This window comes from Bubalus bubalis, chromosome 6 (genome assembly GCF_019923935.1).
Source record: "Bubalus bubalis isolate 160015118507 breed Murrah chromosome 6, NDDB_SH_1, whole genome shotgun sequence".
NCBI classification, from domain to species: domain Eukaryota; kingdom Metazoa; phylum Chordata; class Mammalia; order Artiodactyla; family Bovidae; genus Bubalus; species Bubalus bubalis.
In genome coordinates, this window is record NC_059162.1 from 41,554,157 (window position 1) to 41,578,816 (window position 24,660).

The 24,660-nt window shown below is 36.9% G+C and overlaps 1 protein-coding gene across 2 annotated transcripts in view; it reads left to right on the plus strand.

The window, feature by feature from the left end:
* Positions 1–24,660, plus strand: part of OLFM3 (olfactomedin 3) — a 222,035-nt gene that overhangs the window by 150,888 nt on the left and 46,487 nt on the right. Inside the window, exon 1 of one of the 2 annotated variants that reach the window (XM_006049823.4) lies at positions 19,514–20,310. The exons of the other annotated variant lie outside the window; for it this stretch is intronic. Coding sequence (XP_006049885.1) covers positions 20,182–20,310 — 129 coding nt within the window. The 5' untranslated portion in view covers positions 19,514–20,181. Of the gene's footprint in view, positions 1–19,513; positions 20,311–24,660 lie in introns of those variants that run through there. 2 annotated transcript variants of the gene reach the window in all.

Sequence of the window (24,660 nt, forward strand, 5' to 3'; positions counted from 1 at the left end):
ACTGTATTGTATACCACTTGAATTTCATATCGAATCCCTAAACTTCAATGTGATGGTATTTGGAAATTCAGGCTTTGGGAGATAAGCAGGTTTAGATGAAATCATGAGGGGTGGGCCTCTCATGATGGCATTCGTGCCCTCAGAAGAGATCAGAACTTTCACTGCCGTGTTAGGACTCAATGTAAAGGCAGTCATCTGCAAGTCAGGAGAGATCTCACCAAGACCTGCTATTCTGGTACCCTGATCTCTGACTTACGGCCTCCAGAGCTGTGAGAAGATAAGCCTCTGACACCAAGACACTCAGTATTTTGTTACAGTAGCTCAAACTATGGAGAAGGCAATGGCACCCCACTCCAGTACTCTTGCCTGGAAACTCCCATGGACAGAGGAGCCTGGTAGGCTGCAGTCCATGGGGTCGCGAAGAGTCAGACATGAATGAGCGACTTCACTTTCACTTTTCACCTTCATGCATTGGAGAAGGAAATGGCAACTCACTCCAGCGTTCTTGCCTGGAGAATCCCAAGGACGGAGGAGCCTGGTAGGCCGCTGTCTATGGGGTCGCACAGAGTCGGACACGACTGAAGCGACTTAGCAGCAGCAGTAGCAGCAGCAGCTCAAACTAATACAATGTGGTACATTTGTTAGAACTTAAAAACTAATATTAACACATTGCTATTAACTAATGTCCACAGTGTACGTTGAGCTTCCCTTGTGGCTCAGTTGGTAAAGAATCTGCCTGCATTGCGGGAGACCTGGGTTCCATCCCTGGGTTGGGAAGATCCCCTGGAGAAGGGAAAGGCTACCCACTCCAGTATTCTGGCCCAGAGAATTCCATGGACTGTATAGTCCATGGGGTCGCAAAGAGTCGGACACAACTAAGCAACTTTCACTCACAGTGTACATTATGAATCACTATTTGTATTGTTCATTCTATGGGTTTTGACAAATGTATAATGACATGCATCCACCATTACAATATCACACAGATTTGTTTCACTTACCCTTAACCAATATGTATTTTAAGTACTTTTCCAGATTGCTCACCAACTGACATCTCAGTACTTTCCCTTTCAGTATAAGGGAGATTATCTATTTAAAAATTCTGTTGTATACAGAGTCATTTCACTTTCCTTCATTACTACTAGATTAATTACTTTGTTTCATAAACCAATTTCTTTAAATTGATTTCACCAAGCAGTATGAGCTCAGAAATAATTCTAATTAATGAAATTGTTAGTCATGAGGGGATTCATAGAAGTATTACACTTAGGCCAGGGAAGCCGGACGTGCTGCAGTCCATGGGGTCACAAAGAGTTGGACATGACTGAGCGACTGAACTGACTGACTGACACCTTAACTAGGTAGTATAAGAGCCACAGAACCAAGACTCAGTGCTTCTCTATGGGGTGACAGAAAGAAGTAGTGGATGCTTTAGAAATATGTGGGGAAAAAATTTATATCATACATTCCAGTGCTCATTCCCACAACATTCGGTAGAGTCCCTAACATACAAATATTTTTAAAATCCCTATAATTCTGACTCTACTTCTACCTCCACTGGAAACCACTGTAAGAAAACACCTCTCTGATCTCCCCTAAGTTAGCTGAAGGGCAGGAGCTAAGAAAACCTTCAGAGAGAAAACAAATTTTGAGTCAAATTTTTATGGATAAGAAATCCTTTAATATTGTAGAAGAAAGAAATAGTATCTAAGGGCACAGAGGAACCAGAAACTTAGTTATTGGGATGTCTTATACTGTGACTTATGAGGACAAAGTAGAATAAGCAATTGGAAAGCCAGGCAGGGACTACATATACTTTATGAAGAAACTGCAAATCCCATGCTTGTATGATGAGGCCTGTGTTATCTGCAGCCACTTCAAGTATGGATAATTTCACATTTACTAGTCTCAGTGATACCAATGAGGGCAATGAGGTCACTGCTGTGCACTGTAGCTGAAACGTGTGTCAGGGAAGATTGTTAGGGGCAAAAGTTAGCACAATGTTACTGCTGAATTATAGACGGTTTTTACAATGGTGAGCAACATCTCGGAAGCTAATGACATCTCAGAGATCTTTTAAATGTCCAAGTACAAAGAGATAATATGCACATTATGTGGGGATGATAAAGAAATTGATTTTTTAATTGACAAGTAAAATTCACAATTATTTACTGACTACATGGTATTTCTTGGAAGTCAATATAGGCAATAGCTAATATTTTTAATATTAATATAGTTTAGACACTATACTAAGCATTTTAGATGGTCAGTTATTCCATGGTAATCCTCACAATAACTTTATCAGTTAAGCAGTAGTATTTATTCTTAATATTAAGATAAGGTAACTGAAGTATCTATAAGTTAAATAACGTCCTTACAGAGTTGTTAAGGTAACAGAACCAGAATTCACAGCCAGTTCTGGCTAAATCTAGGGAACAAGCTCTTTATCACTGAGTTATTTTGACATGGTGGGATAAATAATTATGAACCTCATTCTTCTTCAAGGAGCAGAATACTGCCTAACATGAAACAACCAGGCAGAGGAATAACACTGTAGTCCACATCCTCTTGATAAACACTGTGTAACCGCCAAGGTGTAACAATCCTTCCTGGATTTTAAGAACATTGCTATATACAGTGCTATGGCAGTCTATCATTTTTACATTAGTGTTCAAGTTATGACAGCAAAAGTGTCCTAGTTGTAGAGGATCACAAAGACTAAAATTACCAGTAACTATAATCTCCAGATTTGAAGAATCAGATGCTTCAATTTTTTTTTTTTTTGTCTGCCACCTTGCTGTATGACAAATGTTTTTAAACTCTCTGGACTTCCAGTTGTTCATGATCAAAATAGGTTTAACAATACAAAGCAACCACAAAAGCCTGTTGTAAAGTACTGGTAATATAATGGGCAGTGCATGTGTGCGAGACAAGTTGCTTCAGTCATGCCAGACTCTTTGCAACTCTAAGGACTGTAGCCCGCCAGGGTCCTCTGTCCATGGGATTCACCAGGCAAGAATACTGGAGAAAGTTGCCATGCTCTTCCCCAGGGGATCTTCCCAACCCAGGGATCAAACCCACATCTCTTACATTTCCTGCATTGGCAGGCAGGCACTTACCACTAGAGCCACTTGTGGGGGCTTGTAAACACACTGCTGTCCCAAGACTACACAAAAGGCAGACCACTAAGTCACCACTGTGTAAGCGAAGAGCCAAGTGCTTGATTATAGAGAATGGCACTGTCCTCTAACATCATCAAAATGTAATATTTTTACTTGGTTTCTCTCAGGCACAACACACAGTCAAAACAAATAAATATTTTAAGTCATTGACACATATAAAACCTAAAATTAGTGAAACTGTATTCCAGTACTGTGCTACACTTACTGTTTATTTTAAAAATTACTTTGAATACTTATTATTTATTTTTAAGAAACTACTTCAAATATTTGAGTAAATGATCATTACCTGTTACAGCTCAGTGATTACCTAACTTACAAAGTTTTATGCAGAATGCATATATAAAAACATTAATATGGAGATGAATGCTTATTTGGATAATTTACTGAGCTTACATTAAGTACCAATAAATGCTCTTCAATTTCCCATATTCTTTTATAGCTATTTTTAAAATGAACACTAACTGGATTTTAAAACAGAGATTGCATTCCTAATATACTATAACATTTAACAAAGTACTTATGATATTATGAAGCCAAGCATTTAAATTAAGGCAGTAATCACTGTAAACTCAGAGGTGGCATTATGTATTTTTAAATTGTATAATCTATAGATTCAACATGAAATTACAGTATTTGAGCAATGATATTGAAAGCATTTAATTTTGGTAAAAGAAATAATATAGATATAGTTAAAGAAGCTTTATTCAATTTAAATCAAGCACAAAAATACATTTTAATCAGAATCAATGATTCTATTGACTGAGACAAAATACTGAGCTTCTACTTCCAAAATAGCAATGACATTTTTAAAGTAGAAATAATTGTAGTTTATTAGTTTATATTTACCAAACATAAATGGTGTTTCCTTAAATATACTTGGCTGGTAAAACAATTTTCTGGGAATTAGAGACACGTTGTTTCATCTGGCTATGTTTAAATATAGAAATGAATGGTCATTAGTGCTCTACATACTGATAGAGCACTATCAGTTGGTTAAACATAATGGCTGTTTTTGTTTTTTGGTGCATTTATAAATGCAAGCAGCTTTGTTACATATAATGATAAATCACTGGATTACCTTTCTCTGAGAAAGATTCTGACCAAATATATAAACATTCAACCAACAAAAAATGTTGTGTGAATTCTTAGGGACCTTAATAAAAACCTTTCTTTTTCTTTTCTTAAAGGAACATCTGGTGAAGTTAAGCATTTAAGAGTTTCATGTTTTGACCTAGGAGTCCTTGAGCTCACCAAGTCTGAGTCCACGTGAACATGACCACTCCTAGACTGGGGGCACCACAGCCAGTGTCTCCCAGGATTTGTCCAGGCTGTGACTTTATGGGGTTATTAGATATGCGAGGATAAAGACTAATGATTTTAGAGTAGGATGTTCTTATATGGCACAAAATATTCTTGAATGACCTGCCACTGACCTGGAAAAATTAATATGCCTTTACCATCTACACTAATATCCTTCCCCATGTAGAAAATTGTCAGAATACTTGAACAATCTACCAGAATATAAAATAACATTAAAAAACATTATAAAAGAAGAACGAAAGGCATAGAGGTCTGCAGCATAAATTGAATTCCACTCTGGTCTTGTGCTAATAAATAGATTGCTTTTGTAGATATAAAGATTGAAAAGGCACAGCCTTATTGGAAAGTAATAGTGTCTTTGAAAGTAAGCCCTTAGGATCAAAAATGTCATTATGTGCTCCCATGACAGAGTCTTTCTAAATCAACTTCCTCTTAAGGACTGGCCAAGGCTGTTCCAACCAGAGACACTACTGAAAAATCTGCCTGGTTGAGAAGGATCCACTGTGCTTAGAAACATAATAGAAAAGACAGAATAAACAAGAAACCACACAGAAATAAAGTTTGTGTGGTACAGACACCTGAGGAAAGCGAAAGTGAATTCCACATGTGGAGGGGAAAGAGATACTTATCAACTCTGGGGTCTGAGGCAAGAAATTAAAGCCAAGGAATAAAGATAAGGCAAAATCATATTGGATAATGCCAAATGGAATGGGATAGTGGCTATATCAACATGGGACAAAAATGTAGGAATCCTGAGCATCTGTTTTTATGGGCCAGCCTCTTCATGTGGTGGTACTGAGGTGGCTGACAATTCCTGACAGAGAAAAGTGTCATCTATTCAGCCATTAGATGTTCACATTTAGTGAGGCATATTGGCACTGATGTTGAGGGTGACCCCAAACACTTGAGTTAGAAGAAGCACAGGTACTGAGCTGGCTGAGGGTTAGAGGATCCCAGCCCCACAAAACCCCTCAAACCACACTATCCCTCAACCAATTCTGGCTAAGAAAGTCCTAAGCACTCTGCAAATAAAATGCAAAATAAACACCTGAAGAAAAATATCACGTTTCCAAAATCATGCATTAAAAACAAGAAGGGTTACAAGATAATTGGTTATGTCAAACCACTCACATCTGTATAATCTGATTAGAGAACTAACAAAACAATAACTGTGCTAGCATACTAAAATGGTTAAACATATATAGTTTCTAATAAGTAAGGAAATATTTCAGTAAATATAGGATTTTAACTTTCAAGAAAATTTGAAGACAACTTGATGGAAAGGGAGGTAAGGACCTATTGAGTCAACTGAGCTATAAAGAAGCAAAAGGCACAATCTGGGAGTACTCAGCTAAAGGACAAAGTGCATGTCCCCCTCAAGGGAGGAAAAATGACATTGGACAATGTATAAAGAAGCACATAACTTCAGCTTGCTGTGTTCAGCTGTGCTACTGTACTTTGCTTCTGTTACTTTTGGTGCAAGATGTTAATAATTTGGAAAAAATACATATGAACCAATCTAAATACACATTATATTGACATCTTCCCTGAATTAACCAACTATATGTCAGCTAATCCAATACATTTGAGTTTGCTAAATGGGTAAGGAAAAGGGGAAGAGTATTGAATTTTAGAGTTCAAAGCCATAAAACAGAAAAAGCACTGGTAGCCTCTAAGCTGTTTTCTCCACTGAGTTGCAGCCCACTTCTCAATCAGCAAGATGCCTGGAGATCCAGAATGTCAGACTCTCAAATTCTCTGCAGATCAGCTATTTGGGAAATCTGAGCATAGCGACTGCTTAAGGAATTTAAAAAATACAATGTTTCTTAAATCATCCTGTGGACTGATGAGAAAATTTTAATTTCATTCACCACTGAGATATAGATTATCAGAGGTGCAAATTTTCCATGTTCTCTCAAACTGGATTTGACTTTAATAAACATCAGTTGTTAGAGTGGAAAACATTTTAAGTCAGTTATAATAAAAATTCATTAAGGGAAGGATAATATATTTAAATTACAATAAATTTCATTAATCCTGCAAAAGAAAAACATGTATGAATAAGCCTTTTTATTCTTCTCTGATCTAGGATGATCAGACAAACCTGGCATATTTCAGAGAGTTTCATTCTGTTTGAGCATAGTAATATTAACCAACGAGAGTATGTCCAAATAAGAATTAACAGGAAGGTAAAAGCCTTGCAAGCATATCATTAGAGGAAGAGCCAAAAAGTCTGGGCATATTCGACTTGAAAAAAGGCAAGGTTAGGGAGTTTGTTTATTTTAAAGGGCCATATCATAACAGAAAGAAGTAGACCTCTCAGTTGGTATAACACAAGGCAGAACCAAAATGGTCAATGGAATATGAATGGCAACAAGGTCTTACTCATAGTAGAACATATCTAATATCAAAGTAGCTAGTTGTGTAAGATTGATTTTACCAACACTGCAAGTATCTTGGATGAAAAATGCTAGTATCAGGGATGTTGCAAAGTACATTTCAGTATTGAGTGAAATCTGGACTAGATGACCTTTAAGCTATACTCTTTGACATTTTAAATCTTTACTCTTAACCATTTGGGGATAATGTACGTACTGTGATGATGCTTCCCTGGGCTCATTTGCTTATATGAATGTTTCTGAAATTTTGGCTGGGCATCAACACCAGCAATTTTTGAAAAGTACAAATATATGTTCCATTCCAAGCCCCTTGAGGAGTATTTCTGATCAAGCCTGGGCAGGAAATCTATATTTTCAAGGGCAATGAGTGACGATACTGCATCCAGACGTCTGTTCAAGGCATTAGGCTCATAAGGTCACGATGGACTCCATCCCTTTATTGACTGATTAGGTTTTCAAAGTTGTGTTCTAGTGATGAAACACTGGGTACTTTAAAATCAACAACCAATTTTATTATGGAAAGGTTATGTGTGAAAGGAGAGCTAAACAATCGTACTACTACTAACTGTAATAATTGCTTAGAGGACAGGAGCTGTGCCTAGCACTTCATATGCATTGTCTAATTTTATTAGTAGGGTTCCTCAGGTGGACTAGTGATAAAGAACCTGCCTGCCAGTACAGGAGACTTAAGAGACCCCAGTCCAATCCCTGGGTTGGAAAGATCCCCTGGAGAAGGGCATGACAACCCACTCCAACACAGGCTCACGAGTCAACCTCTAAAAACAGCTTTTGTTACTTCCCTGGAGGAGGTAGTGTCAGGATACTTGGGTTGCTGAAACCACAGACTACCAGAAAGCTGTTTGAAATCAGATCGGTAAAAACGGAACAGTCCACTCTTGCCTAGAGGATCTGAGCGACTCTGACACTGAGAAGCAGCCTCAATTTCCAACCCAGGTACAAACTTAGATAAGGTTTTTTGGGACACCATGTTTAGCATTCATCCTAACTTTGTAGTTTCCAAGGAAACAGAATCCAGAGTCCACTTCTCAACTCAGTCTTCATGTTCAGTGCTTTACATCAGAGCCTTGCTCTTTTTTTAGCATTATCAAAATTCTGCTCTATTTAAATGCTATGTAAACTCTATCCTTCCCTCAAGTCCTATTTTAAACCCTGTTCCTTCCTTTACTTGGTGAGATGATCCATGGTTACCCTGGTGTGCCACCCCTCTTGATGTGACAAGTTAATAGGCCTAACTCTGTTGGACTATATACATGGCCTGAATGTTCTTTATCAGATGGGTTCTATCAGTAGTTATTAAAGTCCTTAATTTAAAGATCAGTAGAATGAGTTTCAGAAAGTACTCAGGATCACATAGTAAGTGACAGAACTGGGATTCCAACCCAGATCTATATGATTTCAAAACCCGTGCTTTTAATACTATGTACACAGAGTCAGAGGATGTTGGAGTTGAAAAGGTGACTCAGGTATGCCAGACTGCTAAATTTAAATGAAGAACTAGGATTAGAATCCAGGTATCCCCACCTCCCAACCCTCATCACATGGGTAGTTTCATTTTTGTTCAGCTGCAGTCAGCAACTTTTCAGGTTTTTCCTTTAGCTTGAACCTTCTGTGGGCCCAGTATGTTCCTGGGGTTTGGGGGATACCTGAAGCCTTCATTGAGACTCTAACACTGGTAACTTAAGGCAGTACCCAGAACTCCATATATCCCCTGATTATTTCCTCCCTGGATGGACGAGAATATAACCAAATCAAATGTACACATTTCAGTTTTCATAACTGCTGAAACACAATGCATCAACTTTCTAGATATAGTTAATAGACTGTACTGTGCTTAGTTGCTCAGTCATGTCTGACTCTGCAACTCCATGGACATAGCCCGTTAGGCTCCACTGTTCATGGGGATTCTCCAGGCAAGAATACTGGAGTGGGTTACCATGTCTTCCTCCAGGGAATCTTCCTAACTCAGGGATTAAACCCAGGTCTCCCACATTGCAGGCAAATTCTTTAACAACTGAGCTGTGAGGGAAGCCCCACTATTTCCCTAAAATGAGTGAATTATGTGAAAACATCATCCTCTTTTATTCCACTCATCCCAGTATCAGAGTACATGGGTAACTGCCTATGCTAAGTGTCTAGTCAACCCTGAGTTCATGTCACCCAAGTCCTGCCATTGTGAAGCTGTATAAGACAGCAACAACCATCAAAACACAAATATTTACTAATTATGGCCACTTTTAAAATGAAACCCCTCAAATCCTACTAAAATATCCCTTACTCCTTAATGATAGCATCTATCAAGAGCAACTGATTTTTAGATTGGCAACTATCCAATGCTATTCAATGCAAATATAAGAGAAGTTAGTCAAAATCATCCAAAATACATAATTTCATGCAGTGGTGGAAGTGTTATGAGATAACTGCCCTGATAAAATACATAGGAATTATTAAACAGTAACTGGCAAATTTACATCTTTTAACAATTGAAGAGAGAAATTACGGAATGAGCTCTTTAAAAGACAATGATTTGCATGTCAAAGGAATGAGAGAGGTTCTGAAAAAGTTAGGGAATTTCTTGAAGAGTTTTGCAAAAACAAATCTCTTTATGATTGTGCTATGAAACCAAATGATAAGATTAAAAAAATAATAATCTCATACACACATATTATTCATCTATTCTTATCTATGCTAATATATCCCCACAATTTTAAGATACTTTATTTTGTGTTCACCTTTCTTTTTCAAGATAAAATTCTTTTTTTTTTTTATTTTATTTTTAAACTTTACATAATTGTATTAGTTTTGCCAAATATCAAAATGAATCCGCCACAGGTATACATGTGTCAAGATAAAATTCTAACTAGAACTTTACTTTTAATAAATTTTAGGACCCATTTAAAATGTATTAAATTAAATGTCTGCTTTCTGCTAACAACTCTCTGGATGGTGGGAACTTTTCAACCTGTTTTTTTCAGTAAGAAATTTTTGTTTGGGAATCCTCACTCTCCCCTCTCTTGCAGAGCTTGACCTTTTTTTCCTTCCTTGGTTGTACCTCCTTTGTTGGACACAGAATGTGTCCACAAACATCAGCTTTTCACTTAGTTCTATTGTCTCTGGTTGGCTTCCGTGGCCCCATCTACCAAAGTGGTCTGTAGATCAGCCACTTCTGGTTACCTGGGAGCTTGTTAAAAATGTAGAACCTCAGGCCCTGCTCTCAGCATCTGAAGTAGAATGTATTTACATTTTAACAATATCCCCACCCCCCAGTGATTCATATGTACCTTAATATTTATCCCTGTTCTAGGTGATTCCTCAGCACTTTTTCTTCAATACTCTATTTCATGGAGAAGCAAATAGCAACCCACTCCAGAATTCTTGTCTAGAGAATTCCATGGACAGAGGAGCCTGGCAGGCGACAGTCCATAGAGTCACACAGACTTAGACATGACTGAAGTGACTTAACACGCACACACATACAGAGGCTGATCAATAAATCCCTGTTGAATGCATAAGTAATTCACCATGCAATAAACATTGCTCCTCAAATAATTCTAAATGGAGGTTTTATAGAAAATACTAACTTATACATGTATTTTGATAGATGTTATATATTATTGAAAGGTAAACTATATAAGAAAGGACATATTTTATCATGGGCATGTTTCTGAATCACTCTTAGAAGAAAAAGCTATTAATGATGTGCGCATGAATGACATACATTTTGAACAGAAGTTATGAACAATCTCCAGCTTTAAATTCAATAACTTCTTGAAAACTTTAAGGACCACAGTAGGAGGTCAACTATAGCATTAGCATGCATGAATGTTCAGAAAAAGGAACTTTTATTTTATTTTTTCTTAAATAGCGTTGAATGAGTAGAGAGGTAAAACATAAAACTTCCAAATTGGAAATGTAAAATACTAGAATTATCTGTGCTTAAATTGTAGCCATACAGCCTAGGGAACACGTCAGAATCACAGGAGAGTGGAAGATGAAAAGAAGGGAGAGAAAAAAGGGAGAAGGGAAAGCAGGGAGGGGGGAGGGGGAAAGAGAATACATTGCAAAGATGATCTGCTTTCAATAACGGCAATATCTCAACACTCTTCACGCTATACTGTGTCTTCATATTTTTTAGCAGACACTTGACAAGAAGCCTGTACACTAGCATTAAATTTTCAGCCATATGCTTTATGACTAAGATTATGTATAAATATTAGAATTCAAACTACTGCTGATTGACATGTAATTCTAAATACAATTTTCTTGATAATTCAATGTCCTTTAAGAGCTTTGATATTTCTATCGCATCATCTCCTTCTCAGAGAAAATGCTGTTTTCACAATAATGTTCACTTTTTCTAGTCTCTTTTTTCACTCAGTAGCCCTATATTGTTATGGTTTAGGTAAATATAATGGGTTTAAAATTGGAAGAGAAGTAAAAATGTAAAGTACTAGCACAAATGGTGAATATTAACAAAGGAAGGGCTGAAGAATATAATTCCCTACTTTTTGAAGCATAAAACAAAATTCCTGTGACTTAAATTTTATTTTGGGGTCCATAGTAAATGACACTGTCCATTTCCTGGAGTGAAAAATTAAGAGAATTAGAGCTAAACTTTTAAAACTAGTTCAAGCACTATATTTTTCCTGGCCATTTCACTACAAGGTACCGTCTCCTTTTCTTTTACTCCTCCAGTACGTCTATAAGATTGGAACCATTTAGCTCATGTGTGCATGTTTGTTTATACTCTGTTACATTCCCAGATTGATAAATTACTCAAAAGATGACGCTGTACCCAATCAATCTTGCATTTTTCAGTATAGTACTCTTTTTGGACCAAGGAATATATTGAATATCTAATAAATGTTTAGTAAATTAGTGTCTTTAAAAGTCAATGACAAAATAATGACATACTTCTGCTTGTTTTTCTAACAACAATTTATTATCAGAAATTCATTATCAACAATTTATTACCAGAAAATAATACATACTTAATCTGGGAAATGCAGAGAGAATAAAAAAAAATATTAAGAAACAGAAAAAAGTATTTGATTTCAATAACAAGAGACAACCTCTATCAACACTGTTTTCCTTTTCTTATCCATTGTTAAGTTCATACATATGTCACTGGACCCCTTTTAGATGAGTATTCACAAAGGGAACTATTTCTAAGTTAAGTTACTTAGGCTCTCCTAAAACTGTTTTTACAAGGCCAGTAGTTCTTAAATGCGTTGAAACAGAAAAGGACAAGGGAATGAGGCAATGAGTTTGTGCAGCATCATTTATGTGATAGTTATTTTAATGACCTGGCCTTAACTGTTTTACTGACCACCTTTCATAGAACTACATAACTCTTATGACACTTTCAGTGACAAAGCTTGCCTGATGTTTCAGTTCAGATCTTTAGACATTCACGTTTAACTATGTTTGTCTGCTGGATCTTTCTTGAAAAATTACAAAACAACCTTGACTACACATACTGAGGAAGGGACAATGCTGACAAATAAGTAGCTAATGCTGCTACATATACACTAACTCTCCAGAGCTCCTGCTATTTCTGTGAATTTGCTAAAAAGCAGTCTACAAATGTAATCTTCTCTTATACTCTGAGGTTCAGAGTTATTTACTACTACCAGAATTTTAGTTCCAGCTAAACATTTCAAATGTCAAGAGGGAGATATGCTTTAAGAAACAACTTACAACCTTATAGAAAATTGCACGTCTCAAGATTCAATTTTATTCTTTCATGTTACAACCGGAATAGTCTTCTTTCTGATCACCAGGCAATTTTCCAACCTCTTTTGGGATTTCTCTTCCTAAACAATTTCTTCCAAAAAAGATTTTGGCAATAATCTGACACTTCAGTTTGCCCTCGTAAGCTGGGTGAGTTAGAAAAATCTGAAAATAGATTCCAAAGAAAATGAAGCAGGGAGTGAACACTTACCTGAGAGTCAGTGTCTCCCTGATGACAGCCTTGCTCTGTCACATTCAAAGATGAACTCAATAAGTGAAGACATGTTACTTTTAATTTTTATGTTCAGCTTTAAGTATTCATGTACTGAGATCATGCAATGACTTCACTGCAATGCTTCCCCCAAATAATCCCAATTATTTAAAAAAGATAAAGTTTGAAATAAGTAGTTGCTTTAATACTGTTATTGTATGTGTATGTGTGTGTGCATAACATTTAAGAGCATGCTTAGAACATGACAGCTGGGGTTCAAATACTACACTTACCCTTAATTAGCTGTGTGACCTCAGCTAGCTTACTTAGTGAAGTCAGTGAAGTTACTCAGTCGTGTCTGACTCTTTGCGACCCCATGGACTGTAGCCTACCAGGCTCCTCTGTCCATGGGATTTTCCAGGCAAGAGTACTTGAGTGGGTTGCCATTTCCTTCTCCAGGGATCGAACCCGGGTCTCCCGCATTGTAAACAGACACTTTTACCATCTGAGCCACCAGGGAAGTCCTAGCTTACTTAACCTTACAGTATTTCAGTTCCTCATCTACAAACTGGTTATAGAAACAATACCAACCTCATAAAGGTCATGTGAGAACTAAATGAATTCATACAAATGAAGTTCTAAGAACAGTGCCAGGCAGACAGGCTTAAATAAGAAGCTCCTCAAAGCTGGCCTATGGGATGTATGTTTTAAATCCTTTCTAGGATATTGTGAGCAGTCATTCCCTTTGAATCAATCATTAGAATCAAGAATTTTTTCCACTTTTAAAACTCTTAAATCTAAACCTTTCTATCAGTAATTTATACAAAGTTTGGTGATCTTCACTTCCTCATTGCTAACAATTTCTGTCTCTATTCTTTCTTCTATAAATGTGGGGAAAAGATAAACATCTTTTGCACTAGAATAATGATGACAAATACTGACTGTGAACCCCTTGTTTTCCAGGTCTTGTGATAAGGGTTATATATATAGATGATTATTTCATCCCCACAAATTCCTAAGGAATCAGATTCTCTTGTTATCCCCAATTTATACACAGGGTCTGGACAGTCACACAGCTAGCCATCTAGTCTAGTAGCGTCAAAGCAGAAAGTAAGGAAGGGCCTGTGTGACTGCAAAGATCAAACCTGAGCTCTTAAATATGGCACTGTATCATGGAATGGACTATACAGGAAATTCAGTTTAATTTCTTAATTTCCCAGTAGAACAACCTGGAACAAGGCAATGAGGAAGATGATGCAAAATTTAAGTCTTTTGCCTTATAGTCTGAGGGGCTCTCTTTGTACCACTTTGTATCCTCCTTCCCTCTAGCTCAATCCTAGATTTATATTTTCTCACTTCTTCAATTTTGAGTAGAAAGTCAGAGGAAAAAACCATGTTTGCCCTGAATATATTCCTCCCCCACACATCCATTTTTTTCTCCTTTGAAGTAGCAACAACAGCTGCCAACAGAGGATCCCCCGGGCTTATACAGCATCAGTCAGCTTCACAGATGAAGGCAAAGATGAGACGCCAGAAATCCCTCCTTTAGAGAACTTTGCTAATGTTTTTCACTCAATTCATTCTTTCTCAGTGAACAGTTTTAGACAACACTGAAACCTCAAGGCAAGAATGGCAAAGCACTGAATTCCAGGAGCCACAAGTGGTCTCTAATTGATTGCCAAGGGACAAATGAAAGGAAGCCAAGTAAATGGACACTCAGATCTCCATCTTCTCCAATTCATTTTATTTAAACCCATCCTTTCCATAGCCTACAGTCTCTTCCATCTCCCCCTATGTTATCAGAGACAAACTTCATTAGCCAAAGGCAAAAGGAAAAGAAGACTGCTTTCATATTTATTTAGGGTTCCAGTGACTTGAGGCATATCAGGAGAAGTCAGAATATGAGTTAGAGACAGGACTTGTTGGCTTACACCAGAAGTGCTTGCATTCTAAATCTCAATTTTGGAAGGAAAAAACATTCTTAACTTTTAAGTATAAACTATCTTTCTACTCAGGTATACGTTCATTATGCAGACACAAACACACACATGCAAAATGCAATAATATTACTCTGGCTTATTTTGCCAAAAATAGAGGGTGCTTTATTTCAATTTTTGCATTTAAAAGGGTCTTCTTTTAACATGAGGGAAATTCAAGGACAAAACAGTAGTATATTAATTTGTGCACACAGTTACTAGGCATGTACTGCCATGTACTAGGCACTCTCCTAGGCATAGAAAATACCCCAGTGAACAAAATAGGCAACATTCCTGCTTTCCTGAAGCTTTATTTCTAGGGGAGAAACCAAGTAAAAAACAAGATGAATAATTATATAGGATCTTAACCTGTGGTAAATTCTATGGGAAAAAAAAAAGTACAAATCAGCCAAGGATAACATGAAATGATTAGATGAAAAGTGTAGCAATCTGAGACAGCATAGTCAGAAAAGATTTTATAAGAAAGTGATCTTTGAATTAAAACAGAAAGGAAGTGAGAAGACATTTGAGAAACTGGAATTCCGCCAGAGAAGAGCAATTCCAAAAGTCCTGAGGTAGAAAATTATCTTGCATCCCTAAAGAACGAGAGTGACTCCATTGAAGAGAATGAAGGGAAGGGTTATAAGAAATGAGATTAGAGAAGTAAGAGAAAGCAGATTATGCAGACCCTTACGGATGATGCTAAACATTTTTGCTTTAGCCAGGGTGAAATAGGAATCTAGTAAATAACTTAAAGTAGAAGAATAACATAATCTGACTTATAACTTAACAGAATCACTTTGATTCAGATCTAATCAGTCGCTCAGTCGTGTCCGACTCTTTGCGACCCCATGAATCACAGCACGCCAGGCCTCCCTCTCCATCACCAACTCCCGGAGTTCACTGAGACTCACGTCCATCGAGTCAGTGATGCCATCCAGCCATCTCATCCTCTGTTGTCCCCTTCTCCTCCTGCCCCCAATCCCTCCCAGCATCAGAGTCTTTTCCAATGAGTCAACTCTTCACATGAGGTGGCCAAAGTACTGGAGTTTCAGCTTTAGCATCATTCCTGGGGATTACAAAAGAACTGAAATGGTACAAGGTCAATAACTGGTGGCTCTTGTAACAAACAGATGAAAAGATGATGATGACTTGGAACAGCCTGGTAGCAGTGAGTGTGACATGAAACGGTGAATGTTGGGTATATTTTGAAAGTAGAGATGAAAAGATATGCTGTTGAAACTGATAAGATGTGAAAAATAAAATAAAAAATTAAGGTTGAAATCTAACTTTTCAACTATGGAGCTGAAATAAAGAAGAATTTAGGAATGATTGTATGTATATAATTGTTTGGTTTATTTCTTTTGTTTTGTTCACTAGAGAGCAGAAAGGCATATCAGAAGCTCATTTTTTTTTAACATGTTCAATTTAAGATGTCTATTAACCATCCAAGTGGAGATGTCAAGTAGATAATTGGATATACAGGTCTGAATTGATAGGAGAGGTTTGTGAGGAAGAAATGAATTTGGGAGTTATTAGCATATAGATGAAGAAGCATCAACAAAAGTGACTGAGAAAGAGCTGTCAGAAAGTAGAAGGAAACTAGGTGAATGTGGTATCCTTCAAGTGGTGGGATGAGGTGGGAGCGTGGGAGGGAGGCTCAACAGAGGGGATATATGTATACTTACAGCTGATTTGTTGTATAGCAGAAACTAACAACATTATAAGGCATTTATAATCTAATAATAAAAAAATGAAAAAATATTTCAAGAGAAAGTGTCTGACGAATGCTGTTCATAGGTCAAGAAAGTTGAGAACTAAGAACTGACTGCTGGATCCGGCAATGTGGTATTATCCATAGCCTTGATAAAAGTAGTATCGAGTGGAGCAGAGAAGTATGAACAAAAACTTGCCATTAATGAAAGTTTTTGTTCACTAGGGAAAGATAAATTTAAAATAGTGAATATAGACAACTCTCAAGAAGATATGCTGCAGAGGGATAGTGAGTAATAGGGGAAATAAACGAGAAAACAGGATCAGGAATGTATGGCTTACTTTGCTATTTTTAAAGAAAAGCATATAGGAAATTATGTATATGTAATTAAATATAGAGATTGTCTGAATTAAAGTCTTAATAAAATTGTTAGTAGTTTTAACACTATATTATAAAATTAACCATTTTTGTTATCTAAGTAGGACACATTATTATATTATGAGGTCATTAAGTTTGCATGGTCTAATGAAATGTAACTCTTTTCTGAAGAGTTGTGGTATGTGGGTACCTCACCATCCAGGGATTCTCTACCACAGGCAACTAACATCCAGTATATAACAATAAAATCTACTGTCTCTCTAAAGTCATACTTCTACTTGTATTACTACCTTGATGAGCAACATTCACCACCCAAATTCCCAAACCTGGAAATTCCCCCAAGCAACTTCCTCTCCTAGACTTCTCACATCTATTTAATCACTAAGTGCTATTAATTTCACCCCAATTCTTTATGAAATCCATCCTTTTAAATTCCACTGACAGTATTCTAGGACATCACTTCTTGACCAAATTACAAGAATATGCTCCTAAAGTGATGCTCTTACCCCTGATATGCTTTGTTGTTTGTACAACCCCATCTGCCTATCCCAAATCATAAAAATGCCAATGTGATAAACTCAGACACAAAACAAATGACTTCAGAGCCCTGCTTAAGACTCCTGAATTACATCCAAGATAATGTCCAAACATCTTTGGTTGACCCTGAAGCCCTGGGAGTTGGTAACTGCTAGTATTTTCAGGCTCATTTCTTGCTACTTCCCCCATCAACATTCACACCATGCTTGTATTAATAGAGCTTCTGTAACCACTGGGTTTCTAGTCCTGAACACAGGTTGCTATGTATACCTGTGGCAGATTCATTTTGATATTTGGCAAAACTAATTCAATTATGTAAAGTTTAAAAATAAAATAAAATTTAAAAATAAATAAATTAATTAAGAAAAAAAAAAAGAAAAATCAGCTCCCCCCATCTGCAAATGAGAACTCAACCTATAAAATGGAAATTATAATCAATTTACTAGATTATGAGAGAAATGCAAACTGTTTAACCTTAACAAATTATAGCTATGTTTATTTTCCATAACTAACAATGATCATAATTTAAGCTTTTTTTCTTTCAGTGTGCGCCTTTTAAATCTGTTTTTCTGAAAACACATTATGGCTTTTATGATGTTTATAAACATTATCAAATCATAAAGTTTCACTATTGTTTTCTTTTAGTTCTTCAGTGCAGGTATTTGCATTTCTGGGAAATTATAAGAAGGCTTCCAATTATATTGTATTTTTCTTCATTTCTCTTTAATTTGCAAATAAGAGTACCAATTTCCCCTGACATTCATGCTATTAGTCTTCTAAGGATGCTATTATTTTGTTGACTGATAGTTCATTAATAAGTATAATTATCAACCCACATGTTGCATCTTAAATTATCCAGTAATTGCATGTATATTAGTTTTCAATTTTGTAAATTAAGCTCTTGAAAAGACACTCTTCTCTTTTTTTTACCAGGTAATTTTTTGAAGAATTAGATTTGTGAATCTACTTTATGTTTTGTTACTGCCATATTGTAATAATAATGTCAAATTTCACAGTCCTTTCCATGAATGCTGTCATTTAATATTATGTTTAATATATAAACTATTGTGCTTTTACATTAAATTTACCATATGATACAATTTTTGAAAAAGACAAAACTAAGAAGTATTTGGTTTTATGGGCACTGTGGTTAAACAATAAGGGCCAGCTGAAATCATCTGGATATATTCTGAAGGAAAAAAAATAGCCTGGATTTCAAGGTAATATATGCAAGAAAGATTTGAGGAGTCTCAGTACTCACCTCAGTTTAAAGCTGTTTTTAAGGATAAAGGCACACACCTCTATAAATATATATATATATATATATTTAAATTTTATTAAAGATATTTTCTTTATTTCTTCTGCCAAACTGTTGAAGAAAATATATATGTCTTTCTAGATATAAATAATTACAGAATTCTCCTAAGGAATCAAAACATATTTTTTTTCTTTTTTATAAGATTTCTTTTCATTTAATTTTCGTTCAGCCATATTTCTCTTCATGTCTTCTCTCTGCATTTTTATTTTAAATCACATATATTATATAAGACAGAGGCCTCTGATTTATACCACCTGGGACCTGAGATTTGGATGTGGGCAATTTTGTAGTATTTATAAAAAGAATATATTAAAATTACCCATAAGCCCAAATTCAATACACACACTTACCAACATAACTCTAATAAACAGATCATTGGATTTTAAAGCTAGACGAGGCCTTTGAGAGCAGAGAATCCAACCTCTACTCATTGAAGGAAAACAAAGTGAAGCTAAGGAGTTTGAATTCACTGGTCAGTCACTCAACTAACTAAAAGAGAACAAGGAATTAGACCCTAAGATTCCCTGAAGCCAAGTCCTGTGCTTTTTTAATGTTCTCTCATGATATAGACTTCCAATATTAGTCTGTCACTCTGCACAAGGTGAAAATAGATTTAACTGAGTTTGCTGTGTGCCTGTGAAGCTGCTAAGCATTCATTCATGAAAGCAAAACTGGGAACCTATGAAATTTCATTATCAGAAGCTTTTTTCCAAGGCTGCCTTTTCCATCTATTCGCATGTTATATGCCTAGGGCAATGTCCTCCACACGCAGTAGCTATCAATCTCTGACAATTTTTTTAAGAAGCAACAGTGCTAATTTTAGGCTACTATATTAAAAAAATAATTTCTTACACAGTATCTAATGATCTTGGATATTCTTTGCAGATTTTATTTTCATGTTTTGTCTAAAACCACTTTTTCCATGCTCAGAGAAATCTGTAGACAATAAGTTTGGAGTTTGAAACGTGTGCTGTGACAGACCTCAATTAAGAGGGTTTTTTTGTTGTTTTTATGAAGAATAAGGAGCAGCTGATTATCCTGACAGAAATCCCAGAGGCAGTGAACTCTTCATGGTAACTGACTACAGTGGAGCAGGAAAAGCTCAAGTTTCCTCCTCCGTTTATCCTTATGCTCTAAAAATTACCAACGAAGCCCCATCAAGAATATTTTGTGTGATGATCCAGCAAAGTATGCAGTAAAGGAGGAAAAGGAAGAACAGGGCACTTCCCGAGAGGGTGGGGGAAAGAGGTTCTGTGAGCTTTCCCGCGTGATTAGAGCTAGGGAAGTTGATCTCTTTTCATGCCGTGGATGTGGCTGCTGCAGTCACGCCTCCCGCTGCCAGCCCAGCACCAGGATCTTAATCAGTCACTATGAAAACTCATTAGCTCCACAGCAATGAGCCTTCCACTGCTGAAGCTTGGCGCTGTGCTTAGTACCATGGCAATGATCTCAAACTGGATGTCCCAAACTCTCCCATCCTTGGTAGGACTGAACACCACGAGGCTATCAACGCCAGATACCTTAGTAAGTCACTCTGGTGGGTTTGGCTGTCTTGGGAAGTAAGTGCATTAAAACAGTGGGCTTTTTTTTTTTTTTAATAAACTGCAAAGGCTGAGATTTTGCTTCTCTATTCACAGGTCTACTTCAACGATACAGTATTTATGTGGTAACTATAGTCATGGCTATTCTTTTATGAACACTTTAAAGTTACATCAAAGAATAAATGAACTGCCTGAGAAATTAGCTGTGACAGGAAATACTAGATTCATTAAATTCTTAATTGAAAGCTTTAGTTTATATTATTCTGAGGTTTTAAAGGATTCTTTCTTTTTAAAGTATGTTTTGTTTCTTATGATTTCACTTCTTTTAACATATATAAAATCCTCATAATTTGTCCTACAGAGTATGCTACAGAGTATATTCTAGCTAATCTAGTTTTACTATAGCAGGTTCTTCTTCAGAATTCAATTCCTGTGTTTGAAATGTATTCAGTCGGAGAAACCAATCTCTATTAAATATGAATGAATAATAATAATAAAAAAAGCTCAACAATTTAAAGCCTGACCAAAAAAAACTTTTTTTTTTTTTTTGAGCTAACAATCATGAACAACAGAAAACTTACTTAATACAATCATCTCCCTGTATTGTTTGATAAAGACTTCTTCTGTCACAAGTTTAACTCCTGTACTCCTGTAGTTTTTGCTCATTCATGTTTTTTTAACCCTTCCCACATGATAACAAATGTCTTTTCTCATAGTTTATGAAACATGGTTTAGTTAGCAATACCCAAAAATGTTTCAAATAAAAACTATTGTTTTCTCAAATAGGTTACAAATTAAAATGGAAGGAATATCCTAGAAAAACAATTTCTGTGTTAGCAAATAAAAATTACAGAAATCATTAGTATTTGGAGTCCTTTACTTTTTTTTTACCTGTTTTTATCATTGGACTGCTCCAACAGATCAGAAAAAGTCAGATACTTAAAAAGAAAAAAAAGCAATTCGCCTTTAAGACCTGTTTGCAGTTACTACTAATAATTACTCTATCAATCAATGTATAATTAACTGAGTAGAGTCAGATCAAATTAATTACATAATTTGCCAGCAACACCCAGTGCTCAGGGCACCAGCAGAGCACACGTGAGGCACAGTGTGACCTGCTTTCACATCTTAACCTCCCTCAGTCACTGCTGCTGCCTCAGTGTTTCCTTGATTGAGAATGCCCTCCTTCCCTGTATGATGTGTGTGGCAGGAAGGATGTAAAAGGGATTATTCATAGTTATAAAGAAAGCATATAACACAAGCTTATTGATGTGGCAGCAATAAGCAATGACAAAACAAAGAAATGTAAACTATTTAATATTTACCGAACCAAGTATCTTCAATGTTCAAGTACCTGGTGATTTTTAACTACTTAGTTTTTGAATTAACTCTTTCAGGAAATGAACCATTGAAGCAATTCATGAACAAATTATATTTCAAACATGGTACCTTAGTTCTGATATATATATATATTTTTGCATCTATAGATATCGGTTTGGTTATCTTCTATTTGTTGTTGATGGAGGAGAATTAACTTTCCCAAATCATAAATGATTCTTTTAGGATTTCTTACTCTTTTATGAGTTTAAAGTAAATTCATTCCTTTACTTTCTGATTAGCAATCTTGGTTGAAAAATATAAAATATTGGTATGGCCTACAAATGTTCTGACACAACTGAATCTTGCTTTGAGTGACAAAAAACAAACTAGAATTCAGAGAAGTTTACACTATGGTATTCACTGCTGCTGCTGCTGCTGCTAAGTCGCTTCAGTCGTGTCCGACTCTGTGCGACCCCAGAGACGGCAGTCCACCAGGCTCCCCTGTCCCTGGAATTCTCTAGGCAAGAACACTGGAGTGGGTTGCCATTTCCTCCTCCAATGCATAAAAGTGAAAAGTGAAAGTGAAGTCGCTCAGTCGTGTCCGACTCCTAGCAACCCAATGGACTGCAGACTACCAGACTCCTCTGTCCATGGGATTTTCCAGGCAAGAGTACTGGAGTGGGGTGCCATTGCCTTCTCCATGCTATTCACTAGAATGGAGAAATCAGGTTACAAAAGTGTATGTGAGTGAGTGTGTATGTGTTTCTATGTGCATGTTTTACGGAAGTGCAAACTTTACAGAAGTACTTTCTCCATCTTAACTATACAAGATAATTGCTCATATGTTAGGATTCCTATGGTGAAAAATGAATGAATATATATTTCCTAGATTAAGATCATTAAATGTTAACACTGGAAAAGATCTTAGAAACTATCCAGGCCAGTTATTTTTGCACTACTTTTGGCAGTGGTGCCTCTTTTTTTTTTTTTTAAATTAAAACTTATGTAATACATGCAGAATAAATATTTGTTGAATGAATCTTGAAGTGGAAATCTAATATATAAAACAGGTTATGGGTCAAAAAATAAATGATGGGGGAGTGAGGCCTTACTGGGCCTCTACCATCTGTTCCCTCCCCACATAATCAACCCCCTTCCCTGATCAAAATACCTCCACGGGAACCTTAAAACTCTCAGGAGCTTAGCTGGAAATATGACTGATCTAATCCAACCTCCTTATTCTGCAAGTGGGAAGACTGACTTGCAATCTAAATGTGTATGCAACTAAAAAGAGTTCCCCTCTCTGGTTAATGGCAGAGCCAAGGGTGGAAGCAAGCCACCTGACTGCAGTCCTGGCCAGGGAAGTCATCTCACACACTTTTGCTCTCCCTACTCCTCCTGGACCCTGGTGCCACATGAGATTCTCTCTACCCGGTAGACAATTCCCTTTGTAGCAAGCAGAGCTATGATGTCCAGCCCTTCTCAAACTCTATCTATATTCACTTTAGGTGGTACAAATGATATAAGCCTGAAACATCCCCCAAAATGAATGAATGAATAAATAAATAAATAATGTTCAGTCACTCAGTCATGTCCGATTCTGTGTGACCCCATGATCCCAGCACACCTGGCTTCCCTGTCCTTCTCTATTACCTGGAGTTTGTTCAAACTCTTATCCATTGAGTTGGTGATACCAGCTCAAATAAATAAATAGTGTAGGTCTTAACATTTGTTTTATGAGAGTCTGTGGGATGCACAGATGGCAAAAAATGCAGATTTACACAAATATGGATATGGTCTTTCAAAGGTAGTGTACATTTGATTGCTCAAAAGCTTAAACAGGTTTTTAAATTTCCAAGATATTTTTGTTAGTAAGTAAGTTAAACACAGCTCCTTATTAGGGGAAAAAGCTCTATTTCTCTTAGAATCTTGAAACGTGCCCTTCTCTTTGGCCCTGTTTTCTTTTCCTTCTAATTGTTCCAGCCTTTGGAGGAGCTGTTGTCTGCAAAGGCAAAGCCTTGGCTCTGAAAAAGCTCAGGCTCCCTCTGGCCCATCTCTCTGATGCAGAGTAACTTCCCCCCGAGGCTGAGCTTCTGAGAAATCCCCCATGCTGTGGATTCCACACCAGGAAGAACCTGGTAAAAAGCAATTAGATAAGCACAGGACATTCGGCTCACACCAGCTGTTCTCAGTCAGCCCCACCTCTGTGGTGGGAAGAGGCCTCGAGGGGACCTTGGGCATAAGTGATTTGTTTTGCTACATTTTCAAATAGCTTCTCCTCACAAATAACTACTTCAGTGAGGCAGTCACTTTTAAGTTCTGGAAAAGGAGTAGACTACCTAACACAAACTCTCAAAGCTTTCCAACTTTCTTAACTCACCAATTTTACTTTCAGTTCTGGATGAAAATATCTGACTTCTCTGTTTTGTACCACTATTTTACTCCCCCAAATCCTTAGGCAATGTCCATTTTGTGAAAGACCAACTAAACACATTAAGGAGATGGATGAGAGAACAGAATGGTAAATCTTGAAAGACACAGCGAATGTGATAATTGCCTTTGTAGAGTAGAATTGTGAAGTGGGTAAGAGAGTAGATTTATTCCTGTTTAATGGCACCCCACTCCAGTACTCTTGCCTGGAAAATCCCATGGGCGGAGGCACCTGGAGGGCTGCAGTCCATGGGGTCGCTAAGAGTCAGACACGACTGAGCGACTTCATTTTCACTTTTCACTTTCATGCATTGGAGAAGGAAATGGCAACCCACTCCAGTGTTCTTGCCTGAAGAATCCCAGGGACGGGGGAGCCTGGTGGACTGCCCTCTATGGGGTCACACAGAGTCGGACACGACTGAAGCGACTTAGCAGCAGCAGCAGCAAGTACTTAAAGAAGTAGGGCCAAAGGGGAAAATTACAAAGAGATCCAGTCCTTCAGGTTTCCACCAATGAAATGGACTGCCTATGAAAAACTGAAATTCCTATCATGCAGAGTTTAAGTGGAAACACAACCAGAATA